Source organism: Astatotilapia calliptera, chromosome 23 (genome assembly GCF_964374335.1).
Source record: "Astatotilapia calliptera chromosome 23, fAstCal68.1, whole genome shotgun sequence".
Classification (NCBI taxonomy): domain Eukaryota; kingdom Metazoa; phylum Chordata; class Actinopteri; order Cichliformes; family Cichlidae; genus Astatotilapia; species Astatotilapia calliptera.
In genome coordinates this window covers 7,344,476-7,365,355 of record NC_137443.1, presented here as the reverse complement: position 1 = coordinate 7,365,355, position 20,880 = coordinate 7,344,476, and the positions used below count along the sequence as shown (strand labels likewise).

At 41.2% G+C, this 20,880-nt stretch overlaps 1 protein-coding gene across 4 annotated transcripts; it reads right to left on the bottom strand.

The window, feature by feature from the left end:
• Positions 1–64: 64 nt before the first annotated feature.
• Positions 65–20,765, bottom strand: dnm3a (dynamin 3a). 4 transcript variants are annotated; one of them, XR_013905078.1, is made up of 21 exons: positions 19,902–20,765; positions 16,321–16,394; positions 15,767–15,916; positions 15,460–15,663; positions 14,723–14,821; positions 13,758–13,918; positions 13,539–13,681; positions 13,323–13,458; positions 12,846–12,913; positions 12,618–12,756; positions 12,431–12,517; positions 12,254–12,324; positions 12,098–12,158; positions 11,472–11,498; positions 10,665–10,778; positions 5,949–6,058; positions 3,179–3,316; positions 2,396–2,557; positions 1,896–2,119; positions 1,651–1,800; positions 65–454 (listed from the first exon to the last, which is right to left on the bottom strand). XR_013905078.1 is itself a non-coding variant. In XM_026158564.2 (21 exons), exons 1-21 carry the CDS (start codon positions 20,060–20,062, stop codon positions 421–423), a joined length of 2,487 nt encoding a protein of 828 aa, XP_026014349.2. In that variant the 5' UTR covers positions 20,063–20,765; the 3' UTR covers positions 65–420. The 4 variants fall into 4 exon arrangements, 3 of the variants coding, with proteins under 3 accessions (XP_026014349.2, XP_026014350.2, XP_080153097.1); XM_026158564.2 differs by having other exon boundaries at positions 3,205–3,316; XM_026158565.2 differs by lacking the exon at positions 11,472–11,498 and having other exon boundaries at positions 3,205–3,316.
• Between the last annotated feature and the right edge of the window lie 115 nt (positions 20,766–20,880).

The following is a 20,880-nucleotide window of genomic DNA, read 5'->3' as shown; positions in this document are numbered from 1 at the left end:
GCTTACACTAATGCTGATCAAGTCAGCGATAGCTAGCTTCCAAATAATGACATTTGCACATGCATTCAAAAATAAAATACCTGTTTATTCACGGAAAATAGAAACAGTGCATGTATATTCTTTTCAGTATAATAATTCAGATTGATATTTTTATCTACAAAAGGTTCAGGCACTTGAGAGAAGCCAGCAGACAGTTGTGCACATTCCATCGTTTGTGGCCGTTGATATTATGTACAAAACAGGCTCAGGATGGAGTGAGTTTTGCAGACAGCAGCTCCCAGAGGAGACAGAGAAAAGCCCATCATCGTGCTTCAGCTGTATTATACATCATGCAGGTCAGGAGTGTCTCCGGGTAGCAGCCAGCTGCAGCTGAAAGGACCATGGGGGCAGATGGGTAATGGAGTTCAGAGCAGAGGGGGCTTATTTCACACTTGGGATTGCTGGGGGAAGCCTCCTGGAGACAATATTAGATCAAAGACATTACTATATGGTTTATATTAGCAAAGTTTCTATAAAAGTTTCTCTACATTAGATCTTATAACATCTTTCAAAATTTGAAAGACTTATGCATGATTTTGAGGACATGGTATCTCTGATGGGACGGTGCTGTCTCTCACTGTAGCTTTCTTAATCATCCGCATTTAAATTTCTAGTTAATCTGCAGAGAGGTACAGTCTGGGGCTAAGCAGTCAGGACTTTATAAGCTTTATACATTCAGCCTTCCTAAATAAATAAAGGAATAAGATAATTCTGAACCCTGGATAAAGATGTTTATGAATTAGGAGATGCCTTATTATTAGCAAGGAGTTGATCCAAGTGTAGCAGTGCCAGCTGGGGCTTTCAGTTGTTCCTAATTCCAAGTTATAATTTACATATTTCTATATTTCTTTACTGTGTTTTTATTTGCCCGTAGCTCCACACATGATAGGCTAAATAGACTTTATAATGATGAGAAAATGCACATAAAGGCAAGACTCATAAAGCTGCATAGAGCATACAAGTAGAGTACAAGTACAAGACTGATTACAGTAAGATCGTGTCCCAATGACTCTATATCTATAGGGGAGCCAGACAAGCATTAGGCTGGATGGAAAGACTCAGGCAAGGAAAGAGAGTGTATGAGGGAAAGAACCTAAAGAACCATTGGAGAGCACAGAGGAAATGAGGCAGAGAGAAAAAGGAGAGACGGGCCAAAAGCAGGGGAGGAACCAGTGAAAGAGGAGAAGTAAAGAAAAAGTTGAAGAAAAAGAGGTACGGGCAAAAGGAAAAATAATGGTTATTGCATGAGGGAAACTGAGGAAGGCAATAAAACAAATGCATGCTAGAAGAAAAAGGGGGAATGAAGGACAGAGAGAAAGATGAAAAGTTGACAGGGCGCTCAGCCTGTTGTATCTGGCTCCAGTAGAAAGCATGCGGAGGTCTTGTCTACTGAGGCTGATGGGAAGGAGAATATGAGAAACACATTTTCCAGCAGACCCCCACCCAGCTCAAATAACAACTTTTTCTAACCCTGTGCCTTTGTACGGGAACATTTGATTTTGCATGTGTGCGCATGTGTATGCATAAATGCCAGGCTTGGCGAAGCCTAGAGGTCATCATTTATACAACAGGTCAGGTTTCATGGGCTAATCTCTCTGGTTTCACAGTCACCTTGGCACCAAGGCTGGGGTACGATTTTGTTGACTAGTGTGCTGCCGAGAGCCATTAGGGGAGCTTTTGGGTCCAGCGCTGGGCACCCGAGGAACAGGTGGAGCATGGCTACGGATCCCAGGCTTACCACTGGCTGCAGTTTTAGGGAGGCTTGGCAAGAGAAGCAGAAGACGAGAGAAGCTTAAGTGATAGGTTGTACAGATTTGTTTCAATGAATCCATCTATGTATATGTGTACATTTGCACCTGGATGGTTTTATCCAGGAAGAATCCACAGGTGGAGGCAAAGGGGTAGTGCAGGTAGAGGTGGAGATTTCTCCAATGGCAGCGAGCGCCTCCTTCAGGGCAGCATGCTTTTGGAGCACTTCAACTCGGTGCTGTTGCTGCTCTGGTGACTCATCCATCAGAGCTGAGCATTCTCCCAGAGCGTAGAGTTGGGCCAGGAGCTCAGAGCTAATGAACTCCTTAACCTACAGAGAGGGATTATAAACTACTGTGAGAAGTTAAAATGTAACTTTGTGAAGTGGTATTTTATTCTAATTCAGAAAAACGAATCTATATTCTTAATCGGTGGCAAAAAATGTTTTTTTACCCCCTGAAAGTTTCTTTTTTCTGTTGGTCAGGATATGGATCAAGTGGAATTTCAAATTTCAAAAAAACAAAAAATGTAGAAAAAAAAGTGAAAAGGATTTGCTGCACCAAAAAAAATAAAAATAACAGTTAAAAGTGTGGTCTGGAGAGCTTACACTGTTAATCATGAGGTGCATCATGGTCTTTGGCATTAAGTCCCTGACCATCTTATAGATGATGCCCATGTAGGAATCAACCAGGTTACTAATGGTCTCCACTTGACGTTCCAGCTGGGGGTCGGAGAGGTTTTCAGGAGGTCCATTCCCCTGCTCATCCACCTTAGTAAAAAACACACAAGTTGGGACATATACATACATCTTAACACTATACAGACAACCCATTTAAGCAATAATCTACAGTGTAGTGTGCCATGCTACAGGGACTGCTGATATACCACAGCTAGTAATTTAATACAAATACAGATGTGTAAAGAGACAAAGCTTTCTTTTATATTTAGTGGCCACATCTATTCCATGTTAGTAACAAGAAGAAACACATTTGATAGGATAAGAACAAGGAGAGTTGAACACAAGGAACAAAAAAGAAGGAGTCAAGGAGGAATGGGCAGAAGAAAAAAAAAAGGGGGAGTGTGTGAGGGACGAGGAACTGCTGATTAGAAACAGACCAGAACACACACACACACACACACACACATATTGTAGTGACATCATGGACCAAGAATGCTGTACTAAAGAGCCAACGACAGAGCGGGATGGAAGGGGTGGGGGACTTGCTTTTTCTCTTTGGCAGGGGGAGAGAAAGGGGAACATGGAGAGAGAGGGGTAAGGGGTTACAGACAGGGTTTAAGGTTAGCAAAGCCAATGAGTGCATATAACTCAAAGGTAAGGTGCAGACAGGTGCAGTTCCCCAAAGCTAAGGTCAGGACTGGGTTTAATTACGTTGAATTAGGGGTCAAAGTACTAACAGCAACTTTCTCAGGGTAGACTCCGGCCCGTAGCAGAGAAGCCTTCCAGCTGTCCAGCTCCTCCTGAGAGTTACAGGCCAACTCCAGGCATTTGTAGTCCTTATACACATTCCTGCAATTCATTACAATCCTGTCAGAAATGTCCAAAAAATATACAGCAATAACACTTTTAACTCAAGGGAGCTTTCTGCAATACGGAGTAATATACACAAAACCTTATATACGTTGTACGGGAGACTGGCCCAGTGCTTACCTTACGGTTAAGAAAATATACAGTTCGTACCAAACACATTTTCCGATGTGTTTCATGGGAACTCTGATGAACGTATACAAGACCTATTATCCATAACAGGAACTTTAACCTTTTCTTGTGAACTCTGTGTAGGTGATTAAGCCAAACATTTAGTTATAGTTGCGAACTTATCAGCTAGGGTGTAGAGTGTTTAAAAGAGAACATCAAGGCCACTTGGACGATTTCACTGTTTGTGTTCGAAATTCTTTATATACAAATATTATTTACTAAGCCTCTGACCCAATCTGTACACAAGTGAAATGTTACTGGCACAAGGATGCCTTCATGCGCTAACCCACAGACTGTATATATATCTTTATATACATTCTTTGTGTGAAACAAACATAAGTAGCATTTTGTTTGTACAGAAAAAATAATTTCTTGTGTTTCCATAACAAACGTTTAACAGTTTTATTGTTTGTCAGTCTGGGTACCGTATTATTCAGTCTGCTTTGTAAAGCAATGTGCAGTGTGTCCTGCAAATATTTCTCGTTCATGCTGATAAATTTGTTTGTAAAATCAGCCAATGGAATCTTTTTAAATTTACTTTGTTTAAATGGAGCACTGGCTGACCTGTGTCCCATTACTGCATCCTGTATAGTAATAATAAAAATATAAGTATACATCAAGTGATACACGGGTAACAGAAGCTATCAGGCTCTATGTAAACTGATGTGTGTCAGGTCTATGTTACACTTTCAAGTAGGCAACCCTCCCCGTGTAACATGTTGGACACTTGCAGATCTAAAGGGCATAAAGACAGACGCAGACACTTTCAACTAGAATAAAACACACACAGAAACATACACGGCACCGATATACACACATATAACACATACATCATTTATTGCTTCCCAAACGCAATGCTTCACACGACCTTATTCATGGCAGCTTATCTCCTTATCATCATCATCACGTATTTTTTCACCGTGATTCATACCCAAACTCAGCTTGCTCTCTGTTTGTCCTCTCACGTCCCTCTTCACATCATCTGACATCTCAACGCTTAGTAACAAAGTCAGAAACAAGTAAAGAATCTGGAGCAGGCCGTGGCCCATCTGTTAAACATTTTTCTTTAATCACTCGATTGTTTTTTCCCCCTTTTGTTGTTCCCTCCTCACATTCAGAACACGTAGCAATTAACCTCAAAAATGTGAAGACTGTGTGTGAGAACAACAGACAGCAGAAACTGAGAAACTACACTGTGGTGACAGAGAGGTATACAGAGCGATGAAGAAATAGGCTTTTAGTTTGTGTGCTTATAACTGGGCTAGTATGGGTGAGGCTAATAAATCAGGGTGTGGTGGCTAACAGACGGGGAGCCGGGCCAACCATGACAATACTGGAGTGCTATTACACTAAGATCAGGACACTGAACATTCGTTTACACCAGTGAGCGCATAAGAAAATTGTTCTCTATGTTGATTTATCACTTACACCAACATTTGTTTTAAACGGCCTTTTTTTATGCTCTCTCCTCAGCTCACTGGGAGCTTTTTCACTAATCTGAAGGAATTTCTGCAGCGCTATGACTGCTTTAGATTTGAAGAGTTTCCTGAGGTTTTGATTACTGTCAGACAGGGACAAAGCCACACACACAAATACAGAAAGAGAAACAGAGTGAGGGCGCAGGAAAGGGGGGTAGAGGGGTTGGATTGGGGGGGGGGGCGCCACAGGACAGACTTTGACACATTCCTGGCCATTGGCTCTGATACTCTCTCTCTCTCTCTCTGCTGCTTTCTTTCTCCCCCCCAACCCTTCCAGTTCTTCCCTCTCCCTCCTTTTTGTGGTGAGTCGAGCAATTCTTTCCAAACAAGAGCAGCCTCATCTCTGATCCAAGCGCTCTGGCTTTGATTAGCTGCTTAATGAGCCTGCCGTCGGTATGCTGTGGTCTATACGCATGCTCTTTGCAAAGGCACATACACACATGTGGAAACACACACACGCACTTATGAATTCAGTTTGCGTGTCCGAATGTAGCATAGCAAAGCATTATAAACAAAGCCCACATGCTCTGGTACAATCAGCCAGGCTTTGGGTCAGCTCCAGCTCCTAAACACTCTCTCTCTCTTGCCTCTTATGTTTTCCCTTTGTCTCTCTGTCCTTCTCAATCTGTTTCACACCCATAAACTTAGCAAACCCAAAACCCAGCTCTGCCCTCAAAAGCCTGGCATATACTTAGAGAGCAAAAAAAAAAAACGGCATCCGCTCCAGTACCCGCTGGATATCCCTTTTGGTTCCGGTGGCAAAGTTGAATGGAAGAGGTCGGCGGAAGGGCAAAACGCCACTCTGACATCTCCTCCCTTTCCTCCTCCAACATGTCCACCCTCGTAAAATATCACAAAAGTTTCATCGAGCAGGTGACAAGAACAGAACTCCCTTTTCTGACTCACGCATTCACTCACCAAACAGGCACATATGAAAAAGCACACGCCTCCAACCACACACAAACCTTAACTCTGTGTTGAAGATAGCAAAAACATATTTGCTGGACATGAAGCCCTTTTCCACGTCTCTGAGCTTTAAGTTGTCCAGTGGAAGCATGTACTTCTTTTCCTTCTCCTGAAAAAAGACAGAATATGAAAAGATAAAATTTTGACATTGGTATGCAGAGTAATATACGACACCATAGAGGCAATAACAGCGTTGATAGCAAAAACCACCAGAGACTAAGGCCAGTTTGCATGTGTCTGGTAGTAAATATTTCTTAGCGTGCACCTAGAGAAGAAAGTGGAGCCAAGAGACATGAACTGTAATGGGAAAAGTGTCAGAAGGCAAGGCGAAATGGAGATGTGGAACATTGTGCTAGGAGTGCATCCGAGTTCATATAAGATGATGTGTCTGACTGTCAGACTGACTCACATTAACAACTCACAAACTAGTTCAGGAGAATCAGTGGGGGAGGGGGAGAGTTGCCATAAGTCTATAGTCTGTCATCACCATGGGGACTTATGAATGACGGAGAACAGTTGGAGGAGTGGAGCGGCTAGTGTGAGGAGAACCAGACAGTATGGAGGCAGGATGCAGAAAAGTGAAGCAGGGAGGGAGGGAACGAGAGAAGTAGTATGAAAAAAAGAGGTAGAGAGGCCGGGCCACATGTGAAAGTCATTACTCAGACTCAAGCTCTAACACAACATTTCTCCTAAAGTCAAGCCCTTCCCCCTCATCTCTCTATTCTCCAGCCTGCTCTTTCTGTCTAGCCTTTGAGAAAGGGCCTTCCATAAAGCCTGGTTATAGGTACAGCCATGGATGGATGGAGAGTTCAAAGAAAAAAGTGACCACCAGAGTCAGAATACCTAACGCCAGAAGAGCATTTTTTAACAATGTGTAGATTCGAATATGTGCTCATGCGTTTGATCATGTGCACGAATGAAATGAGAGGCGACTATTCTGGAAGTACATTTTGGTCATCAGTCTTTCTCCCAGTGCTTCCCTGAACCCTACGACTCTCTTCCTTTGCTCCTCTTTCCTTTTTTTTTTTAACAAAGGGGCCCACTTCCTGTAACAGAGGTTGAAAAAAAATGACAGAACGCGATTGGCGCTCATACAGCAACATCTGGGATCGCTTTAGACGGAGAGGGAGGAGACCGGAGTGAGTATAGGGTGCTCCGATGGGGTAGAAATAGAAAGTAGAGATGAGAAAGAGAGGAAGCGGAGGGATAGACATGGACAGAGGGAGGTGAATTTCGCAAAAGTAGACAAGGAAATGTTGAGGAACATAGAAAGCAGGAGCGATTGTGAAGAAGAAATGGGGAGAAACTCCAGACCACTCCAAAGTTGATTCCCCCATGGGTCCCATCAACCCATATATGGCTGCTAAGTTCCTCCCTAACTCTCTCTCCTTCTCTCACTCCCCTTATTTCCTTATGCCTTCCCTGAGTGAACAGGCAGATCCCTGGCTGAATGGGTGAATGTGCCACGTCAAGACTGGATACTACATCGGGACACAGCCCTGCGGACGACCGAATCAAGGTACACTAACATGTCTGAAGGAGAGATGCCCATAGGAGTGGATGTCTGATGTGTGTGTCTTGCCCTACGACCCAGCATTGGAACCGGATAAGAAATATGAGAAAAACAGAGGAAACCTTTTGTCAACTCTCCAACGCCTCATGCAGGACTGCAAGAAAACAGCCAGAGATGGAAAAGGCAAGGCCGAACACAAACGAGAAAGGGTCCTGCTCCGTCATCCCAGTGTTCAGACTACCTGTTCAGGATCTTACTGGTGTACAGTAGTCTGCACATTGGTTAGACTGTGCAAGGAAGTGCATCAGCAGCTTATACTAATGCCATCTACAAATACACAAGAGAAGATGAAAACTGCACATAGTCTATGCTGGCAAATATAAGGTCTATTATTTTGTGATGTTTCTCGCTTGCAGATGTGCAAGTGCCTTTAAATATGCATATACTATCACACGATTTCATATCTTTAATCACTGTGACCAGCTTTATACTAAGTTGCACAATCTCTCATCCATTTTGTGGTATTTGTCAGCTTGAATTAACTGTCTTTGTTGACTAGTGAGAATAACACATGTGAAGTATAACTTGACTGTTTTTCCTGTCTTTTAGGGCTGCAAACTAAGAAGGCTACAAATCAGCTAATGAGCTGAGCTTATTTTGCGCACAGCAACTTCAGAAAAGCTCTAACCTAACTTTTTCCACAGATTGCCTCACACATTTTGCATGTGCATCTGCTTTGCAATATGATTGCTCTTGTGGTTAAAGGACATTGTGGCATTGCTTTGTATACACATTTGTGTATTTATGTGTGTGTGTCGTAATCGCAGTGGTGTCAGGGTGGTCGTGAAGGATCATACATCAGAGCTGCTGTGTCTGAAGCTATGTCCCCCCTTCCTAGAGGCTAATGGACCTGAGATAGGCCTCACATGCAAACACATAGAGGAGTGCATGTAGATTAAATGTATAGTCATGAGCCGTCTGTTTTTCTTCAGCTCCCTGGTGGAGTTCTGGCAGTTGAGGGGTGAAGGAATGTTCGTCTGTTCAATGTGCTGTGAAGATTAAACTCTGAACGGTTAAGCTGCACTTTCAGCATGAGGTCAGTGCAGGGTACATATATAATAGAATGAAGATGTAATTCAAACAGGTTAAAACTGTGTGCATGGAAGCAATCAACACAGAGATGATGAAGGGAGGGTGGCAGGGGAGTTTTGGGGGGTGAAGAGGGGGGAAGAGGGGTTTTTGGGAGTAAGACTGTGGAGTAGTTGAGAGGAGAGAGGGGGAGTCAAAAGGGGAGGTCTGCAGTGTAGAAACAGCCATGTGGGATTTCTCTGGGCAGATCTTGGAAGCTGGTGTTTGGACAAAGCTTCAGATTTTCCAGCCAGGAATGTGCACAGTCCCAGGGAGACTGCCAACCACAGAAAGGGGGAGAAAGAGAGAAAGAGGGTGAGACAGACAGAGAGAGGGAGAGAGAGAGAAAGGAGGAGTAAAAGGCAACAGAGGCAAGAGAAAGAAAGAAAAAAATAAGTGTGTGTGCGTGTTGGGGGGGGGGGGGGGCAGCAGTCAAAGAAAAAAGTAATGTGTGGAGGTAGTGTGGGCGGGGGGTTATGAGAGCGGGAACTGTGAGCTGTGAGGGAGAAGAAGCAGGAGTTTGGCTTATGCGTCTGTGTGTATGTCTATGTGCACATAAAAAAAATCAGTAGATCTCATCTCCTGTGATACCATGGGTGACTTAAAATGCACATAAACGAGTGATAAACATGGTGATGAGGTGCAGAGATTAAACAACCATAGCAAAAATGTATAAAGATTTTTTTTTTAATTCTTATAGTAGCTTTAATCCATGTAGTGAAGCATACATGTCTCATTTTGATCATCAGCAGAGAACCAGCTTGCTGCTCTGATGTGGTCGACAGATGATTACTTGCCTGCAGTTGTATTACTTCTTGCCTGTGTGCAAAAAAGGCTTTGTATGACTGAGTTGATTTGCAAATGCTTAGTAAGGGAATGACAGCAAGAGGAAACCTAAAACACTGTGTGTATAATATGGATGCCTGGGGCTATGTTTGGAACACAGCGTTCAAGCAATCCAGTGTTTATCTGAAAAGTGACCATGTGTCTGTCTGAGTGAGTGTATATTTTTCTCCACTATTTGCATGTCACTTTGTTTACATCAGAGTCTGCATGTGTACTGTATACTGTATATACAACCCTGTCCACTGAGTGCGTTTGTGTGTGCATGTGTGTATGTGTGTGAGTCTCAGTTTGGCTTGGGGCAGCTCCAGCTGTGTCAGAGTGAGCCGCTCCAAATGCCTAAACTCCCAGAAGAGGAAGAAAAGGGGGGAGCAAGGGGGAAGACTGAAGGGAGAGCAGCACGAATGGGAAGGGGGGTGTCAGAGGAATGAATGGAGGAAATGGTGGGGTTCAATTACAGGTCCAGGTGGTAGGAGAGAACAGCAAGAGTTAGCTGGACAGAGAGAAGGGGGTTAAAGATGTGCTTTTAGTTGTGACTAGAATGATGTCACTGTTTGTTTAGCTTAAACCTTCAAACTATTTTATTGTGGTTACCAAGAACAATAACTTATTTGTAAAACAATCAACATACTGTTGCTAAAAAACACTCAATTCTCAGTCTGTCAAACAATGTCAAAGTTTCTTTATCGCGTTCACAGTCACAAATGTTAACTATCCAGCCGTAGAGTTTTCATCCAGATGTGAATGTTTACAGGTGCTTGTTTCTATCCGTAGAGAAATGCTCCAATGTGTTTCCCCTTCTCTGATCTCTTTCCCTCTACTCTGCCCTTCCCTCTTCCCATGACATCAGCTGTGACAGGATGAGACTGTTGTGGTGTGTCTGCCTGTCTACACTTGCTGTGCAGACCTTCTGCTCCTGTACAGCAGGCACAGACAGGCAGACAGATGGCAGCCCCACTGACATCAGAGCAGAGGGCCACTAAGATCTCTGCCACCTACTTCTTCTTTTTTTTAAGAATGTGATCTGAACAGATGAACAATTTTACTTTGCCTCTCTAAAATGAACAATTAACACACTATTTCAAGCTTAGTTTATTTATTTAAATAAACTGATGATGGCTTAAGTGCATTTCTGTGTTTTGGACTATATAAATAAAATATTTGAAGTGTAATTCATCTTGATAATAGATATTCAATTCAGTTTGTCATTAAATAAATGTGAAGGCCTTACCTTGTCATCCTTGAACCATGAGAGGTTCTCTGCAGAAAGTATGAACCAGTATTCCTTGGCTCCACCTTTCATGATGCCAATGTTATTGATGGTCAGCCAACCCTTGCGTATGACCTGCATCAGTCAAGGGTAAGAAGCTCAGAAGGCAACACAGCAGACAATTGTTCACAGCAAGGCACAATTCACATGAAAGCATGAAAAGCAGGTCATACAATGAGAGCAGATTGTGCTGACGAAAATAAGAGTAAAAGTCAAACAGCTGACACTGGAGGAAAAAAATAAAATTTGTGCGGGTTAGACATTTGTGAGATACACAGTGATGCAATCAACAAAATATTTAACTGAAAAACAGCTTGCACAGGTGTTTAAGAGAACCTAAAAGGGTAAAGACGGTCGAGCAAGCACAGGAATCAGAGCCTGGCTGTTCAAATTTGGGAGAAAACAGGAAGAGCGGTCAAAGGTGACAGACAAAGGCACTGTAAAGGAAAGATGTGTCAAGTTATAGGAAATGAGACATATTATACCAAGATAACATATACTTCCTGCAAATGTATATTTTTACAGTGGGGGACTGTGAAAGAGAAATTATAAGATTAGCACAGACTGAACAAGAAAAAGAAAAAACACTTTCTGAGAAAGTTGCAGATGATGAAAGATGTGATTATTAAAGCTACAAGGAGCCATTTTGCTGTGTTTGCTGCAATCAGTAGCATGCCAACCCACAACCCTTAAGCTTCACCGCTGTGCACACATATTGCCAGCAGAGGCAGCAGTGAGTGAGAAGATTTAAAGAAACGGGTCTCCTACTATTAGACTTGAATGAGGCGCCACACCCTAGAGAAAAAACAGGAGATGAAGCAGCAACAGAAAGATGGAGTTAATTTTTTCATTATATGACAATTTTTGGGGATGGCGCCAACAATGACTACATTTAACAGTTAACTATTAGCAAAGCATCACTCGGGACTTTGAAAATAAATTTTTTTTTATTTACCTTTGAAGCTGTGGTTGAAATTTACTGCTGTTTAGCAAATATTAACAACACCACATATCAATGTTCCAGTTATAGTAGAAATGTGTATTTAATTATCACTGCTAAATCAAAATGTGTCACATAAATATGTCTACATATAAATCTAATAGAAAAAGACTAAAATGTCTTATTTTTGCTGTGGCACACAGATATGCTATGTGCCACAGCACATAAATTAAATGCGTTTAAAGTTTGAATTTTGTTTGTATTTTTGCAGATTCCTTGTACTGATAATAATTAATAATAATTAAGTTGTCAGGAGATTTAACTCAGACAAAAGTAAAGCTAAGGATCAATGGACTGGTTCAACTGACAAACTGTCTCAGAATGCCTTCATTTGCATTTTAGGGCTGCATGATCCCTGGTTCATTTTATTAAGCCAAGCCATTTAGACTCTCACCTGTTTTCCTCCAATCCGTGCAGCAATCTTGGTATTGGTGTGATTGTGCATCTGGGGGGAACTAAGATAAATGAAAAGCAAGTCTGATTTAATATAGTGTATAATTAACGATGCTTATTATTAGCTAGAAATCTTAAAGGTGATGTGGAGACTCACTTATTGAAGCCAACAAAGTCTTCATGTTTGGTATTTATGTAGGCTACCTGTATGTCAATAAGCAACATGACCTGGACAGTGCGAACATATGTTAACTCATGAAATAAAACAATACACAACATAAGAATGCAACTGAGTAATCCAAAACAATTCATCCCTTACACAAATATGGATTACCTGGTCTCTGCATTTAGTCTCTAGTTCTCGAATTTCAGTGGTAACAATTCTTTCTGTCTCATCTCGCAGCTTGGGAAAGGAACTGAGCTACAGAGTAAAAACAGACCACAAATGAGATATGACACAGTTACTACACCACGAAGTGTAGAAAGCAACACACAAATACATGAAACAAGAGTATTTATACCTTGTCGATACACTGGTACAGAGTGGTGGTTAGTTCCTGACTGACCATGTCAATAAATTTAACACATGGCCCTTTTAACCTCGATATCTGTTTCTTTACTATGGCTTCAAAGGCCGTGTCAGGGGTGAACAAACCCGTCCTGTAGGGAAAAAAATATAAGATGTTACAGTAGAAAAACAAAAAAAGACCAAAACAATAAAATCACTTGACACTGCTACTGTACTGAACCTGACACCATGGGTGTTTCTGATGGCATAGTTGATTTCCGTCCGCAGCTTCCCTTCATCAGACCCGATCTTAAGACATGCAAAGAAGCACAGTACTTCATAAAAAACAGCACTTGGCTAAGGAGCAACTTGGTTTATCATTACACTTATTAAAGGAAATGCAGGTGCCCGAAGAACATAAACCAATCACCAAAACCATAAACATCATAATCCAAACAAATAAACAAGGCACCCACACACACACATGAAATGATGCCAATCATATATATATATAATCTCTGTATTATTCTAGAAGCTATTTGTATATATTGAACCTATTTCTTATATTTGTAACTTTGTAATACATTGTATTATTTAATTTTGTCCAGTCTGTAACTGTTCTTATTGTGTTGGATCAACTGTAACCACATAATTTCCTTAGGAATTAATAAAGTATTTTGTTTCTGATTCTCATTCTGACACACACACACACACACACCTTGATTAGTTCATAGGGGAAACGTTCATGGAAGATTCGATTGATCTTAGCTCCTCCGGACAGGTTGACGGTGTCTACTTTGTCACCTGAGCCCTCAATCAGCTTCTCAAAGTCAACAGCAAAGCGCTGAACTAATCTAAAAGACAAACATGCAGGCTATGAAAAACACAGAAATATATATACATAGAATATGTATACACAGAATGACTGACTCACTGTAGCAATGTCTTGGTCCTTCGTGCGGGGTCATTTGGATTAAACTGCATGTAATCTTCAGCTTCTTTCTTCAATGCCAGAAGCTGGCTCTGCAGATGACTACGGAAGGCTGGCAGTGTGTCCCGAATGTGGTTTGTGAATTGCTGAAAACAAATATTGTTAGTAATAACACAAGCACATAATGTAATATTTCTCAGTTTAAAAGTTCACATATTGAACCTGGTTGAGTATTCTTTGTAAATAAGGTGTTCCCATTTTTTCAGACATGTGTTTGTAGGCTGGGTGGGACAGGAAGAACTCCTTCTCTGCCCTCAGAGCTTCCTTAATGTCCTTTTTCCCATCAATGTCCTTCTGACTACGGTTCACCACCCCTATGTAACCTGGGGAGAAGGAGTTGAAAGGGAAATTATAAAAAGGTATGTAAGGATAAGGATGACAATGTGCACTAACAGGAAGGAGAAATTACAGGCCTCTGATGTAAGATAGATTCAACTCGCATTTTCTGGAGGGTGCCTGGGAACTCTTCCCAGACCACCATTTGTTCCATTATAACTGTAGCATACAAGCAGGAAATGTGTGTGTTTCTGCAACAGCAGGGCGGATTGTGAGGGGCAGGCCAAATTGCCTATTTGGTACAGTAATAGATGTAATAGCACTAGGCTTCACATCTAATACTTCAGCTCAATGCTGCTACCGGCGGAATTATTTCAGAGGGCTTCCATGGCTAATGCATTAGTGCTGTAGGAAAAGCATGAAGCAGCCAGCACCTGGTGGTGCTTTAGCCAGTCTGTACACTGCCTGCATTGCCCAATTCCAGGCCTCTGTCTCTTCCGCTCTCTCACAGACACAAATTACAAACTTTTCTAAGCTAACAGCTGGGCTGGTGCCTATCAGTTCCCACTTGTCAGACTCTACACTTCTGGCTGATACACAAACCAACACCATCAATAATCCATTTCTTACTCTTTATCTCTTGCTGCATACATAGAATACATGCACATACACGCACACACTGAATGGGAGTACAGTGATGTCACGTAAAGAGCTAAAGTTATCTTTGTGCTTGGCTGTGAGTGAGCTTGTGGCTGGTAATAAATACACAATGATTATGTCAATCCTCTCCAGAGAGTCTCTATTGCGATTTGATAGCACACTGAGCAAGAACACACACACAAGCAACACACCTCTGCGTAAAGGAAGCAACTTGTTCTCTAGTATTTGTCTGGCATTTGTTCCTTCATCCATCAGGTCCAGCTTGGTGATTACACCTATTGTGCGCAGCCCTAAAGAGAAGAGAAAAAACATGCATATTTCCATACAAATGTGAATAAGGAATATAACATCCATCCATCCATCCATCTTTTATTAACAACAGAGCATGAAATTTTTTTTCAAATGGTTAAACTGAGAAAATGTATGATTTTAAGAAAAATGAAAGTTATTTTAAATTTGATGGCAGCAACACATCAACTCAAAAGAGTTGGGACAGCAGCTTGTTAACCATTGTGTAATATCCCCTATTCATTTAACAACAGTCTATAAACATCTAGGGACTGAAGAGAGCAGCTGCTGGACTTTTGGCAGAAAATGTTGTCCCATTCTTGTCTGAAAAAGGATTCTAGGTCAACAGTCCCTGGTCTTCTTTGTTGTATTCTTCAATGTGCCAAATGTTTTCAGCGGGTGAAAACTCTGGGCTACAAAGCCATGCTGTTTTGATACATGCAGTATGCAGTTTAGTATTGTGTTACTTAAGTATGCAAGGTCTTTGTAAGGCCTTATGTAAAGAAACAATTCCAAAATTCTACCCATCTTTACTTTTAATAAGCTCTTACGCAACATCCCAACTTCTTTGGAACTGGTTTTATATTTTAATAATGTCACTATTTAAAAACAGCAGGACATTCACAGTCACGGGGCTTACCTTGAGGGTCAACATCTTTGGCCAGTTTAAGTGCATCAGAGTTGGCCAGGTCAGTGTTGGCAGGTGTGACAGCCAGGATGAGACAGTTTTCCTTACAGATGTACTGCATGATCATGTCTCGTACCTGGTACTCTATGTCTGTTGGCTGATCGCCTACAGGCACTTTGGTGATGCCAGGTAGGTCTACAAGAGTCAGGTTCAGCACTGTACACATACAAATAAACACACATGGACATAAGGTTTGTTTAAGAACTAGACCAAAAGTAAGTTAAGCGGGGCAAGTAAAACACAAGGACCTGCACAGTACCATGTGGTGAGTGGATCCGTAGGTGGATGGGAACAGGAGAGATGGCTTTATTAGATCCCGTAAGTCTGTGTGTTTCTGTCTCGATTTCCTTGCGGATCTCGTCAAAATCTGTAAACTTCTTTCCCTGACAATGTAGAAATTCACCATACTCTGGGGGAGACACAGAGCATTTGAATACATGCAGCACCTAAACAATAAGAGGCTCATAATATCATCTTAGCATTACAGTATCTTTGGAAAAACTCTGCCTAGTCCACCAAATCTATAGCTGTTCTTAAAATTAGTCAACTGGCTAACACAATAACATAGCACTAACTTTCAATATAACCAATTTTTCTTGCAACTGTTTTCTTCTAGCAGCTGTCTTAAAATACTTTGACTGTTTCTGAGAAAAAATAAAAATGCTATCCATCATGCCAATCCTCTTTTTTTTATAGAAAAGGGCAATAAAAAGCAGGACTCTATGAGGCACAGTCATCATAAGACGCCATACTGCCATCTGGTGCCAGTTTTAAAGAAATGCTACGGCATGACATCCCTATGAGCTCTCTTACCTGTGTTATCACTTAGCAGCTGGAGAATTAAAGGTCTCCGAGTAACAATTCCTGAACCCCGCGGAAGGAAGTCTCTGTTAGAGGAAAGATAAAAGAATATACACATAGATGTGCGTATTATTACTGGTGCTGATTCATCTTCCCCGCCACCACCAAACCAAATATAAAACATTAAGTTTACCATACCATATTAATAATTTTACATACTTTGCCCACAGATATGACCATTAAACTGAAAGTATTTAGGGAGTACCTTTATAGCATTAGACACAATAGCACCCAGTATTAGGTTTAGTTCAGTTGCCATACTGCTTAAAAAAGGGGTGTCACACTCACTTCAGTTCATGGACCTCATGTGTTTTGTTGGTGCTCACCTGGGCCGGACCAGTAAAGCAACTGCATAACTTTAATTTACGTTACTGTACAAATTGTCAAGATCTAGAAATCAAATTTTCAGTACATGTGTATACCTATGTAGTAAAGTGAAGATATACAAGACACTACAATTTTAACTTCCCTGGTCTTTGTAAGCCATCTGCTGGGCCAGGTTTGAGCCTGTGTTTGACAGCCCTGTCCTAAAACATCAGCAACGTTCTTGTTACCAAGACCAAGAAAATGATTAGCATTTAATCCGCTGAACCAGATGAAGAATTGAGGAATAATCAGATATGTAACCTGGATGGTATTAACCTGGCCTCTAGTAATACTGTAAAGAGACCTATGATTTTCACCACTATATGTCCTTTAAGAGACACAATAAACTGATATATAGGACTGCCTTCTTTCATCTCTATTGTTACTTCTAGGCTGCACTATTGTAATTCTGTAGTCACTCCCCCCAAAGCCTTGAGCTGATCTAAAATTCTGCAATAAGAGTACTAACATGGACTAGAAACAGAATTTCTCCCATATCATCTCCTTTTCACTAACGCTCTTTTAAATCCAGTTGAATTTAAAATCATATTATCCCATATTATCCAAACCAAGCACTTCTCTGTCAGACTGCAGGATTACTTGTGGTTCCTAGAGTTTCCAAAAGTAGAATGGGAGGCTGAGCCTTTACTGCTAGGCTGTTCTTCTGTGGAACCAGCTCCCAATTTAGGTTCAGTAGATAGACTTAAAGCCTCCCTTTTTGATACAGCTAACAGTTTCCACTGAATCAGCTGACCCTGAACCATCCCTTACTTTTGTTGCTATTAACTCAGGCTGCCATGGGACTTTCCATGAGGAACACAGTATTTCTTCTCCACTTCCCTTTTGTTCACTCCCAGTGTTTTTTTAATATAACTATCACATGTCATAAATTTTTCTACCCTCTCCCATAGTTTGTGCTTTGTCCTTTTTGTTTCGTGGTCTTGCTATGCTTGCCTTTTCTCTCTTTTTTCCCCTCTCAACCCCCAACAAGTCACAAAAGATAACTGCTCCTCCTTAAACGAGGTCTCTTCCTGTTAAAAAGGAGATCTTCCTTCCCACTGTTTCCAAGTGCTTGCTCACAAAGGATTGTCTCATCATTGGGGTTTTCTCTCCAATATTATAGGGTATAGCACCTTACAAAATAAAGCAGTCTGAGGTGACTGTTGCTGTCAATTGTTGCATTAAAACAGCATGGATTAGATTGGGTAATAAAGCTAAATAAAGGGTTAATTCTAGAGAAACCAAATGCACCGGGTATAAATAACACTCCCTTTCCTTTTAAAATCAGATTCAGGAAGTTTGTTTTATTACATCCTGTCTTAGTTTAAACAGCTGTTGCAGTCATTCACAAAAAGAACATACTCATGTCCAACAGGTATGTTACAAAATATCAGGACGTGAACAGCCTGCTGCTGGAATGCCACAGATTATTGCATAGACGGCCTACAGATCAGAACAATGCATAGGCCTCCTACGGCTAACAAAGCTTTACTGTCTCAGGAAGCTTGAAGACTATTGACTTAATCATCAGTTTTCCTTCCGGACAGGATAGAAGTACTTGGTCTCCTCATCACACACCAAATGCTCTCAGTTGCATTTAAACTTTACCCAGACAACACTGTTATTCATAAGCAAGCGAGGATATTTTTAGGACCTTGAAATCTGTTAAAGGGCAGAAAAAGATGAAACAAAACAAAGCTTGTTTAGCTCCACCTTGGTGAACGTAATGACTTACAAGATAGCAAGAATTCTGCTTTGATTGTGTTTCAGAAGTCATATTAACTGTCACCTATTCAGTGACACCTCTCTATGAGATAAGCTGCTATACTGACTACTTACATACAGACCCTGACATGCCCGGCATCCACCACTCCAGACTAGCAACATAGCATTTAAGACTAGAGTTGGATGGATGCCATGATGTAGAAAGTATGAACACAGGCAGCTGTATTAAGTTTTCCTTTCACTTTAGGGAAATCATGCATTTCACAGGCCCAACCTTGAACAGTTTTGACAACAGAAAAAACTCACCAATTGTATTTTAATACAATTAACAAGTTATTTAAATAAAAAAAATACATATTTTCTGACAACGATGCAGGCTGTTGACGATGTTGTTGATGATAATTTGAATCAAAATTTGAATTTATCGCTTCAAAGACTTGTTACCACTGATTTTCAATCCAGTTCTCAGTATTTTCCACCTGTTTCCCTTCATTGGGAATGGCTTATTGACAGCCACTTTTCCACTAAGATAATTTATGATGAAGCTGCAGTGAACAGCGGATGGATCAGCTGAAGGGGCCTATCATCTTGTTGGTGCAAAAATACTACTTATGCCTGACAATCTTCTTTGTTGTTTTTTGGAGATTCAACTAAAGAAATTGGACGAAACTGTGTGTTTTTGCAACAGGCTGTTAGCAGCAAAATACCCAAAGATACAATTTAAAGTGGATTCTTTGCTAAGTTGTCTGTTATGTGTAAACACAACACTGGTTCATTACTTAGTTGCCTTTTTGATTCTTCAGTGATTTTTAGATGTGTTAAGTTAAAAAAAGAAGACAAACAATACCTTTGAAAATAGTCAGAAATTGACAGAAAATTGGTGGGGAAAAGACAATTTTCAACAAAAGAACATTTAAAAAAAAATTACAAGAAAGTCTGGCTACTTAGAAACAAAAAAATGAGCTGTGGGTCAAGATCACAGTATTTTCTGTATAATACTGTGTGTATAACAAGTATATACTGTAATATATATAAAATGATTTAAAGTACTGTATATAAAGTGTATACAGTACATTTTTTGCCATGCCAAACCCGAGTAATGTGTCCCCAGTAGTCTCACACAAACGTAGTCATTACTCCACATTAAGCTCACTGGTTTATGATCAGCCTAACTAAGTTGTGACAATTTGATTAATTAATGGTGAGTATAGCATTTGGTTCATGATGGTTCATAGATTTGGTATGACTCAAATAATCATCATCAGTTATAACACTGTAACTTCACCGTTCTTTAGTAAAGAGTGAGTCACTTAGGGGAAAGTCATGAATATGAAACTTGTTCATAATGGTTATGACTAATTTGTAAAAGATCTGTTACAAATGAAAATGCTCTCTTGGTATCAGTGGTCTCTGTTGTATAGAGATGAGTATCTTTGGTTTACCTGCCAACAAAGTTTTCCAGCACGGAGCTCTTGCCTGCGCTCTGGCCGCCCACCACAGCAATCTGGGGCAGGTGGAGGCTGCAGCTTTCCCCCACGCTGCTCAGGGCATCTCGAAGGCGGTTGACCAGCGGAATTAGATCCTCCATCCCGCGGTTGCCCATCGCAACGGGAGTAGCTACCTGTCCAGCTCCTGCCAAGCCTCTTTACCTCCGCTTCTAGTCTACACCACTTGATAAAGTAACTATCATAGTGAGTGGCTGCTGGTAACCAGAATTATTATTGCTGTTATTAAAAACTGCAAATTAGAGTTTTCTTGAAGATCGGTGTGAACTTTTAAAGATCCGCAGCTTTAAGGAGTCGTTAGTACGGTCTGGTTAGTGTGTCTGGGAACGACGATAGTGTCCACATTTGTACTCACGCCCCTCTGCTCTCCGAAAAAAGCTCTTCGAAGTCATTTTCCGTTGTTTTAAAACTCCAGCAATTCGTAACGGGAGTCGCTTTCCTTAAACTCGGGACATTTTTAATTAGTTAGTCACCGCTCACCGTGCTATGTCTGGTCTCTGTTCAGTAGAAAACGCTCTGATTTGACAGCTTACGGAACAGTTTTGTGCGCATGCGCGGTAATAAAGAAGTTTAACTCAGCAGCCCCCACCCCTTAAACAGGAGATAGACAAACTTCACAGCCAGTTATGAAGGTACCCCGAATTAAGAGAGCGCACGCGAGGATTCACTCCTCCAGCTATTTAAAATCCCACGTATCCAGTGTGGGGAGGTCTGCGCTGCTCCCCTCTCAACACTTGCAACAAGAACCAGAGTGTGCGATTCATCTACTGTAAATAACGCTGCTGCATTCTTCACCAGAGCAGGGAGCCAGCACTGTGCAGTGCAATGGAAAACAGACAAGTAAAAGAGAAAGTGAAGGCATTTAGTGGTGAAATAATGCAGTCCCATCTATGACATCTAACAGCATAGTTAGAAT

Coding starts and splice junctions, on each gene's coding strand:
- dnm3a (XM_026158564.2), bottom strand. CDS start 20,062: ATGGGCAACCGCGGGATGGAGGATCTAATTCCGCTGGTCAACCGCCTT. Junction 12,757..12,845: donor AGAAACACCCATGGTGTCAG/GTTCAGTACAGT, acceptor TTTTCCCTACAG/GACGGGTTTGTTCACCCCTG. Junction 6,059..10,664: donor CATGGTTCAAGGATGACAAG/GTAAGGCCTTCA, acceptor GTCTTTTTTCAG/GAGAAGGAAAAGAAGTACAT.